This window comes from Oncorhynchus gorbuscha, linkage group LG02, assembly GCF_021184085.1.
Source record: "Oncorhynchus gorbuscha isolate QuinsamMale2020 ecotype Even-year linkage group LG02, OgorEven_v1.0, whole genome shotgun sequence".
Classification (NCBI taxonomy): domain Eukaryota; kingdom Metazoa; phylum Chordata; class Actinopteri; order Salmoniformes; family Salmonidae; genus Oncorhynchus; species Oncorhynchus gorbuscha.
The window spans coordinates 54,875,062-54,885,869 of record NC_060174.1 but is presented as its reverse complement, the minus strand read 5'-3'; the positions used below and the strand labels follow the sequence as shown (position 1 = coordinate 54,885,869).

General features: G+C 44.7%; 1 protein-coding gene across 1 annotated transcript; it reads right to left on the bottom strand.

Moving 5' to 3' along the window:
• Positions 1-1,510: 1,510 nt before the first annotated feature.
• Positions 1,511-10,738, bottom strand: LOC124004577 (UDP-xylose and UDP-N-acetylglucosamine transporter-like). The gene is made up of 10 exons (XM_046313258.1): positions 10,253-10,738; positions 9,911-10,024; positions 5,148-5,250; positions 4,964-5,013; positions 4,606-4,687; positions 4,301-4,361; positions 3,635-3,744; positions 3,260-3,335; positions 2,836-2,911; positions 1,511-2,635 (listed from the first exon to the last, which is right to left on the bottom strand). Exons 1-10 carry the CDS (start codon positions 10,378-10,380, stop codon positions 2,386-2,388), a joined length of 1,050 nt encoding a protein of 349 aa, XP_046169214.1. The 5' UTR covers positions 10,381-10,738; the 3' UTR covers positions 1,511-2,385.
• Between the last annotated feature and the right edge of the window lie 70 nt (positions 10,739-10,808).

Sequence of the window (10,808 nt, the reverse complement as noted above, 5' to 3'; positions counted from 1 at the left end):
ATGCTACAGCATAATATGACATTATAGATGATTCTGTGCTTCCAACTTTGTGGCAACAGTTTGGGGAATGCCCTTCCTGTTTCAGTATGACAATGCCCCCTTGCACAAAGCAAGTTCCATACAGAAATGGTTTGTCGAGATCGGTATCTAAGAACTTGACTGGCCTGCACAGAGCCCTGAACTCAACCCCATTGGGATGAATTGGAACACTGACTGTGAGCCAGGCCTAATCGCCAAACATCAGTGCCCAACCTCACTAATGCTCATCTAGCGGAAAGCCTTCCTAAAAGAGTGGAGGCTGATATAGCAGAAAAGGAGGGACCAACTCCGAAGTATATGTTACAAATTTGCAAAACCTATGATATGTTACGAATCTAGCTAGGTGGCTAACGTTAGCTAACCTAGGGGTTAGGGTTAAATTTAGGATTTTGGTTAAAGGGTTAAGTATAGGTTTAGCGTTAGGGGAAGGTTTAGCTAAAATGGTTAAGGTTAGAGGAAGGATTAGCTAAAAGGGTTAAGGTTAGGGGAAGGGTTAGCTAATATGGTAATTTGTTACAAAGCAACAAAAAAGTCGTAAGTAGTTGAAAGTTGCTAATTTCATAAAATGCTAAAGTTGTTTGTGATGAGATTCGAACTCACAACCTTTGGGTTTCTGACACTGAGTAGTAACTACTTAGCAAACGTGCAATATGTTGCAAATATACTAAGTAGTTGAAAAGTTCATTAGCTAAAATGCTAAGGTCTGTGTTGAGAGTCAAACTCGCAAAGGTTGCTAGACGTTTGCGTTATAAAAAGGATTAAGGTTAGGGTTATGCCTTGATCACACCGACAGCGTCATTGAGTAAAATGGCACGCAGCATCATCTGGATATGTGTGCAACAAAAGTTCAACATTCACCTTCTGCTACCATTTCTGTCGTCACGCATACAATTTGATGTGTACAATAAATCTAATGTATGCACCACAGAGAACGCACTGCAACTGCCTTTGCAATGCAATGCTGCAAGGCAAACGCAGCGCTCCATTGGGGAATTAACATCGTTTGGTGTACCAAAATGCAATAACGCTGTCGGTGTGATCGAGGAATTAGGGGAAAGGGTTAGCTAACATGCTAAGTAGTTAGAAAGCAGCAAATAAATAGTTGAAAAGTTGCTAAAATGCTTAAGTCCCGAATGAGATTCAAACTTGCAACCTTTGGGTTCACCTTATACGCCCACACATCCACCCCAACCAACTGCACTACTTGCCTTAAATAACCATCTGTCTTATGTAACCACATCAAACGTTACATATCATGCTAATTTGAGTGTCCCGGATTTACATTTGCTATACTATGTCTAGTTTATGAGACCAGGCTGAGTCTACTATGCACATTTTCCTTTTGACCAGGGTACATTAAGTGCATTTCACTGAAACTATTACGTAAGTACAATATTTTCCTTTTAATTGTAAGTGGGTCATTGTATGGAAATATACATACAGAAATTTTATGCAATACAATGCAAATGTATAGGGTAGAACTTTTTTATTTCAGTAGGTTGAGAATGAATGGTGCAGTGATTCTGGAGTGTAGGAAAATGCATTTGCATGGTTTTGGGGGTTTTTCAAGACAAAGTTGCTGGACCTGCCAAGTACTATTTTGAAAGGACAAAAATCCTCCTGAGGAAATATTCCTACAATAAAATCTGAGCAAGTATCATATTCAGAATACATGAAAATAATACTTGTAACTTTTGTGTTTCACTAACATCAGTTTGTATAGCATTGAGGTGGTGAACTCACTTTTTGTCATTTAGTATTTCAAAATTATGCTAATCAGAGTACAGTAATATGTTTTGTCCATTTACCGGTATAATCATTTTTCTGGTGTTCAATTACATGTTGACAGACACATACTTTTGAGTCACAGCTCAGCAAAACTCATATTTAGCAAAACACCTAAATAAATACAGCTCACCAAACAAACAAAACAGTAGGGTATCTCCATTACAATCAGTTTGCAAAAATCTTGCCTTGACTTATTCAGTCAACAAGGTAGTTTTTGTCAAGGTTATGTCCTTAAAATGGGTTAAGTGAGAAACCTAGTGGGAAGGCTTTTTTTCTAAGGTAATTGTTCAAGCAATGAAAACAATTCATTTTTTATGATGATTCTATTAAAAACCAACCTGCTCCTACTGCAACTGCAGTAGAGAGCGAGGGGGGAAACAGGCTCCAGAGTGTGCAATCACACCCACAACAAATGTAGTCCCGTATACACACACAACAGTGCAGTTGTGGATCCAAGTTCGTGGATCCTCTTCTTCAATTCTTTTTGAGGCAAAGAGAGAGGATGCAAGGAATTGACGAAAGTGCTGCGTATCACTCCGCCTTCTTTACTGCATATTACTACGTCTTTTTCTTCTTCAGCTTTTCACTTCCTCTTAACGCCGTGCAGACGCTAGTCCAGACCTCCGTGTAGATCAGGGTGCCCAGGAAGACGACTCCAGTGCCCACCCAGTGCCAGGCGGTGAAGGGATTCTTGAAGAAGAGGATGGAGATGATGAGGCTGATGAACTTCCTCAGAGTCACCACCAGGGTTACGGTGAGAGAGGCACACTCTGTGGTCAGGATGAAGACACCGCGGATGCACACGTATCTGAGGAGGGTGAAGGACTGGTAGAGGATGATGGTATATGTTTAATAAAAATGGGTCTAAAATGTGTGTGTGTATGTGAGTGAGAGAGAGAGAGTGTGTTTGCATTGCAATTTGTAAGGTGAATGTGCATTGTCTTCTATTATACTGTATTTGACTACACACAAATACAGTATTCACTGTGAAAGTATTGTAAAGGATACTGTGTGATGACGTTCAGCAGTAGGTACAGCCACAACACCGGCACAGCCTGGCCAATCACAGGAACCTCTACAGGAGCTGGAAGACAAATGTAAATTAGGCTACAGCCCAACTCTGGACAATGTGAATTCAACATAACATTCATAACATCAGTGAGCAAAGACTAGCCTGGTCCCAGATCTGTTTGGGCTGTCTTGCTAACTCCTATGGCTATTGTCAAGACAGCCCAAACAGATCTGGAACCAGGTTAAGCAAAGACACCAACAGACATAACTATAAATTATTGGAGGTTAGTGAAGCAATTTCCCATTAATCCTTCAACTGAGATTTCTGAATAACCTGGAAACTTTGCAACTCTACTCAATGAGGAGGATACTTTGACATGTTTTCATACAAAATGTTCCTACAAGACTGTATTTAACTCACTGCTTTGACTGAAGAGGACACCGTGGTTGTAGATGTCTGAGGACAGAAGCAGGAACCCAGGCAGAGGCAAGCAGTGCTGAGAGAGCAATGACACATATTACAACTGCAGAGAAGATACACATATAGAGTAAAGTATACATATAAAACACCCTATTATCAATGCACACAACACTGAAAATGCAGACACTTGGTTTGCACCAAATATAGATCAACAATTGTAGGGTGGCGCATTACGTTTGGTGAGAAAAGCAAAGCTTAAATATCCCCATTGTCAGGGGATAAATTACAATTACTTTTGTGAGTTACTTTGCCTTTCAAGTATACAACACCTGACAGGTTTGGAATGCATACAGGAGTTTTGGGGTTGACACGTACATTATAGAAGAGAGCCTCCTTGGAGTGTTTGCCATACTGCTTGTATAGGGTCTCCTGGAAAATTCCCATTCTCGCAGACATGAGCAGTGCAAAGGTCAACATGGCGATACCTAGAAGAACAACAACAAACCCAGAAGATCAGTTATATCATGATTGAGAAACTGATACTTTAACCATACAGGGAGAGGGAGACAGTTGTCGGTCTGTACAGTAGGGGGCCGTTTGTTTGTTTTGCTGACTGCAGTCTTTTTCACATGTAGAATCGGTTTGCAAAATGACTGCCAGCCCTCTGTTCAGAGGTGCTAAGTACTCTCGGCCGGCAGACACTACAATCCTACCGGTGTGTTTGTGCCTTAAGCTTGTATTAATGATTGCATTAATCATTGCCAGTTTAAAATGGGAATGGGGTAGATTATGCACTAAGGACTTGCAAGTCCCGTAATTTCCTATAAATATGTATGCAGGGTTTGTGTGATAGAGTTGTGTGCTCTTATTTCAATCCATTGTCCACCCTTTGTCAACAACAATAACAATCCGTGTCCAGTTCTCAGATAAAGGTAGTCCCAACTAGTCGAGGCAAGGTAAAGATCTTGTTATCAAAAAGTCATTCTGGAACAAGGAAATCTGGCCGAGAAGACTCCATGTAAAAGTTAATGTAAGACTTACCTATCAGCCAGTGCAGGAAGGCATATACACCTTGATCATCTGAGCCCTTAGTACCTACATTCTGAAAAGTGAAAAACAGAGGTCACTAAATAGCAGGAAATGTAACAGTACAAAAACTTACTGAATATTTCCCTGTACAATATGAACAAATATGTACTGACTACTGTATATGTATAACATATTGTAGTAGCTGTAACAAATGTGTAACAACTGAACTACTAGACATTGCAGCTGCAACCCACAGCTGCATATGGACACAAAGTGTGTGGTTGAACAGAAACATGTTAATATTATGAAGAGCTCACCACTTGTTTGGCGGACATGATGGTGCATATGAAGATGCCCAGAGACACCATCGCTACGGAGAGATATTTACTCATTGAATACCTGCAGGGAAAAGATGCTGTACATAGTTTCAGAACCTCCTTATAACCAGACCAGGCCAGACATTTTAGGCATTTCAACAGCAGCCATCATGATCATGCAAAATAGTGACAAAGGCAGCAATACATTCCTCTGATGCTATAGCTCATGCTGCAGAAATGGCAAATGTAGCCTATTCATTTGGCTAACAAATTAGTAACATCTCTAGAGTAACAGTAACATGTTAACATGGTAAGGGTTTGTAAGACAGCCAAGTAAAGAGAAGTTATGCGGGGATACCTTTTCTTCAGAATTATTATACCCAGGATCATATTAGCTATTAACGATCCCTGTGAAGATATAAGCACAACACAAAGCATTTGTCCATCAAGAAGGGATATTATTAGATGTTGGTAATAAGTGGTACTAAAAGCATCAGATGTTGAGTTAAGAGCCATCAGAACATTTATAACGGTATACTTACAGATCTGAAGATCATGTGCAGAGGCATAGCGATGTTGAAGTTGAGAGCATAGTTGTTGATCACACTGACTGTGAAGAACATGGTCACCATGATTACATAGTTGCTATTAAGAAGAAATAAACACAAAGGTTGAAATGAAAACTGTGCTTCTCATCCCTGACAGGACAGGGAGAAAGACAGACAGACAGGCAGACAGACAGCTCAATAATTCCATCATTGTAGCTACATTCTCATACATTAGGCCAGGTGTTCCCAAAGATTTTCAGCATTGGGGAATATCCTGTGCCCCCCCCCACCTCCATCTATTTCTATAGGCACAAGCACTGTTCATGACACAAACTGTTAACACCCCTCTTTTGCAGGTTTAAGCTTATTTCCTGCAATTCTACACATTTTGTCACGTGGTGCAAAGAAAATTGTGCAGTTTTAAAGCAAAATTTCTTGCAATTCTACACATTTTTCCATGTCTAATGTGTATTCATGTGACAACGCACCCACTGCCAGCTGGCCTACTTCAGCAGTACTGTATCATTTTAATCATTTTAGTCAATGAGATTCTTGCTACGTAGCTTAACTTTCTGAACATTCGAGACGTGTAGTCCACTTGTCATTCCAATCTCCTTTGCATTAGCGTAGCCTCTTCTGTAGCCTGTCAACTATGTGTCTGTTTATCCCTGTTCTCTCCTCTCTGCACAGACCATACAAACGCTCCACACCGCGTGGCCGCGGCCACCCTACTCTGGTGGTCCCAGCGCGCACGACCCACGTGGAGTTCCAGGTCTCCGGTAGCCTCTGGAACTGCCAATCTGCGGTCAACAAGGCAGAGTTCATCTCAGCCTATGCCTCCCTCCAGTCCCTCGACTTCTTGGCACTGACGGAAACATGGATCACCACAGACAACACTGCTACTCCTACTGCTCTCTCTTCGTCCGCCCACGTGTTCTCGCACACCCCGAGAGCGTCTGGTCAGCGGGTGGTGGCACCGGGATCCTCATCTCTCCCAAGTGGTCATTCTCTCTTTCTCCCCTTACCCATCTGTCTATCGCCTCCTTTGAATTCCATGCTGTCACAGTTACTAGCCCTTTCAAGCTTAACATCCTTATCATTTATCGCCCTCCAGGTTCCCTCGGAGAGTTCATCAATGAGCTTGATGCCTTGATAAGCTCCTTTCCTGAGGACGGCTCACCTCTCACAGTTCTGGGCGACTTTAACCTCCCCACGTCTACCTTTGACTCTTTCCTCTCTGCCTCCTTCTTTCCACTCCTCTCCTCTTTTGACCTCACCCTCTCACCTTCCCCCCCTACTCACATGGCAGGCAATACGCTCGACCTCATCTTTACTAGATGCTGTTCTTCCACTAACCTCATTGCAACTCCCCTCCAAGTCTCCGACCACTACCTTGTATCCTTTTCCCTCTCGCTCTCATCCAACACCTCCCACACTGCCCCTACTCGGATGGTATCGCGCCGTCCCAACCTTCGCTCTCTCTCCCCCGCTACTCTCTCCTCTTCCATCCTATCATCTCTTCCCTCCGCTCAAACCTTCTCCCACCTATCTCCTGATTCTGCCTCCTCAACCCTCCTCTCCTCCCTCTCTGCATCCCTTGACTCTCTATGTCCCCTATCCTCCAGGCCGGCTCGGTCCTCCCCTCCCGCTCCGTGGCTCGATGACTCATTGCGAGCTCACAGAACAGGGCTCCGGGCAGCCGAGCGGAAATGGAGGAAAACTCGCCTCCCTGCGGACCTGGCATCCTTTCACTCCCTCCTCTCTACATTTTCCTCCTCTGTCTCTGCTGCTAAAGCCACTTTCTACCACGCTAAATTCCAAGCATCTGCCTCTAACCCTAGGAAGCTCTTTGCCACCTTCTCCTCCCTCCTGAATCCTCCCCCCCCCCCCTCCTCCCTCTCTGCAGATGACTTCGTCAACCATTTTGAAAAGAAGGTCGACGACATCCGATCCTCGTTTGCTAAGTCAAACGACACCGCTGGTTCTGCTCACACTGTCCTACCCTGTGCTCTGACCTCTTTCTCCCTCTCTCTCCAGATGAAATCTCGCGTCTTGTGACGGCCGGCCGCCCAACAACCTGCCCGCTTGACCCTATCCCCTCCTCTCTTCTCCAGACCATTTCCGGAGACCTTCTCCCTTACCTCACCTCGCTCATCAACTCATCCCTGACCGCTGGCTACGTCCCTTCCGTCTTCAAGAGAGCGAGAGTTGCACCCCTTCTGAAAAAACCTACACTCGATCCCTCCGATGTCAACAATTACAGACCAGTATCCCTTCTTTCTTTTCTCTCCAAAACTCTTGAACGTGCCGTCCTTGGCCAGCTCTCCCGCTATCTCTCTCTGAATGACCTTCTTGATCCAAATCAATCAGGTTTCAAGACTAGTCATTCAACTGAGACTGCTCTCCTCTGTATCACGGAGGCGCTAAAGCTAACTCTCTCTCCTCTGCTCTCATCCTTCTAGATCTATCGGCTGCCTTCGATACTGTGAACCATCAGATCCTCCTCTCCACCCTCTCCGAGTTGGGCATCTCCGGCGCGGCACACGCTTGGATTGCGTCCTACCTGACAGGTCGCTCCTACCAGGTGGCGTGGCGAGAATCTGTCTCCTCACCACGCGCTCTCACCACTGGTGTCCCCCAGGGCTCTGTTCTTGGCCCTCTCCTATTCTCGCTATACACCAAGTCACTTGGCTCTGTCATAACCTCACATGGTCTCTCTTATCATTGCTATGCAGACGACACACAATTAATCTTCTCCTTTCCCCCTTCTGATGACCAGGTGGCGAATCGCATCTCTGCATGTCTGGCAGACATATCAGTGTGGATGACGGATCACCACCTCAAGCTGAACCTCGGCAAGACGGAGCTGCTCTTCCTCCCGGGGAAGGACTGCCCGTTCCATGATCTCGCCATCACGGTTGACAACTCCATTGTGTCCTCCTCCCAGAGCGCCAAGAACCTTGGCGTGATCCTGGACAACACCCTGTCGTTCTCAACCAACATCAAGGCGGTGGCCCGTTCCTGTAGGTTCATGCTCTACAACATCCGCAGAGTACGACCCTGCCTCACACAGGAAGCGGCGCAGGTCCTAATCCAGGCACTTGTCATCTCCCGTCTGGATTACTGCAACTCACTGTTGGCTGGGCTCCCTGCCTGTGCCATTAAACCCCTTCAACTCATCCAGAACGCCGCAGCCCGTCTGGTGTTCAACCTTCCCAAGTTCTCTCACGTCACCCCGCTCCTCCGTTCTCTCCACTGGCTTCCAGTTGAAGCTCGCATCCGCTACAAGACCATGGTGCTTGCCTACGGAGCTGTGAGGGGAACGGCACCTCAGTACCTCCAGGCTCTGATCAGGCCCTACACCCAAACAAGGGCACTGCGTTCATCCACCTCTGGCCTGCTCGCCTCCCTACCACTGAGGAAGTACAGCTCCCGCTCAGCCCAGTCAAAACTGTTCGCTGCCCTGGCCCCCAATGGTGGAACAAACTCCCTCACGACGCCAGGACAGCGGAGTCAATCACCACCTTCCGGAGACACCTGAAACCCCACCTCTTTAAGGAATACCTAGGATAGGATAAGTAATCCCTCTCAACCCCCCCCTTAAGTTTTAGATGCACTATTGTAAAGTGACTGTTCCACTGGATGTCATAAGGTGAATGCACCAATTTGTAAGTCGCTCTGGATAAGAGCGTCTGCTAAATGTCTTAAATGTAAATGTAAATGTAATATTTGAGTGACAAAAAATTACAACAATATCTATGGGCTAAAAAAAACTCTATAAAAAACATTAGCTGACATGGGCTAGTTGATTTGGACATTTCTGACAAGTTATAAATAGCTCTCCAACAGTGGTGGTCAGTGCCATTTATTACGAGGTAGGCCGATTTTTATTTTCATGAGCATGCCATTATTTCTATTACAGCATGTTGGATGACTGTCATTCATATTCCATTCACCCAGTTCAACGTAACATCAGTAGGTTTAGGCTACTACATGTTACTCAAATTTTCCCTATTCCCATCATGAGTTTGCTACAACGAATGTAACCAATGTGAAATGGCTAACTAGTTAGCGGGGTGCGCGCTAATAGCGTTTCAATCGATGACGTCATTCGCTCTGAGACCTTGAAGTAGTTGTTCCCCTTGCTCTGCAAGGGCCACGGCTTTTGTGGAGCGATGGGTAACGATGTTTCGAGTGTGGCTGTTGTCTATGTGTGCAGAGGGTCCCTGGCTCGTGCCCAGGTAGGGGCAAGGAGAGGGACGGAAGCTATACTGTTACACTAGCCTATGAATGAAAGTTTACGAAGTAGGTGCACACAGGTCGAGAGAAAAGTTCTAAGGTATGCAAAGACTAACATGACAAGAGGAACTGATGATGTATTTCGAAATTGCACCTTGTCCATTTTACTATTACAACTTTCAAGAATAAATTGAATGCCGGACTGAGTTCCTTTAAAAAGGAGGGGGACCGCCGACCCCAGGTAGCCTGCGGGTAGGCGTGTGGGGCCAGTAACCGAAAGGTTGCTGGATCGAATCCCAGAGCTGACAAGGTAAAAATCTGTCATTCTGCCCCTGAGCAAGGCAGTCAAGCTACTGTTCACTGGGCGCCAGACACATAGATCAAGGCAGCCCCCCCACACCTCTCTGATTCAGAGGGGTTGGATTAATGCGGAAGACACATTTCAGTTGAAAGCATTTAGTTGTAGAACTAACTAGGTGTCCCCCAAAGTTTGGGAACCACTGCATTAGGCTACCTACCTCATAGGGATGGCTGGTTTCTTTCTTCCAAAGTTCGTCTCGAAGATGAACCCCTCCAATGCAATGAAGGCAAATTGAGCGAAGGTCACAATGTTGCCACATCCTGGGAACTCTCTGGGAGTAGGAAAAATATATAAAAGTGTACATGAATATTTAGGAAATATGCTAGCCTAAATATTAGATTATTGGATATTAAGCATTGCAGCATCTTAGCTAGGCCTATATAAACATGTTCTTTACAGAATTCATAACATTTCTAAAGATATAGCTAACCTCATTCAACCAAGCTAGTAGCCTAGTTGTCAATAGTTGTTGTTGAGGAGTTCAGAGTTGATCACTGACCTTACAAGCGTTTCCAGAAACACAACATTGCTGCAGCACCCAACAAAAACAAGAAGTACTGCAAAAATGGTACTCATGTTTGCAGTTTTTGGGAGAAAATAGCCTACGAGTATTCCTAACGAGGACATTGTGTAAACACGGAAGTTTTCTGCTCTAATTATGTATTTTTAAAAAAACTAATCGAGTATTTTCTTGAACACGTCACCGGCTGCACTCTTCCGGATTGCCTACGCATGGATGTTGTAGTAGCTATATTTTTCAAGCAGAGAACCACATTTCCCATAAAGATGGCGATGTAACGTTAAAAGAAATCACAGTTATATTGAGTCCAGGCAGAATTGTGTTGGGGCAAAATAGCAAAATAGTAGCAAAATACAAAATACATATCCACAACAGAGAGGAAGAGGCGAAGCGAGAGGGTTCATTCTCGACTAAATTTGTCCAAAATAAACCTAATGTGTTTATATGGGCTTATCTGGGACCTTGTCGCCTCTGCCTTCCCATCTTTGGGACAACGACTCCAATTGTTAGGGCGGAGACATGGGCATCTCGTCAT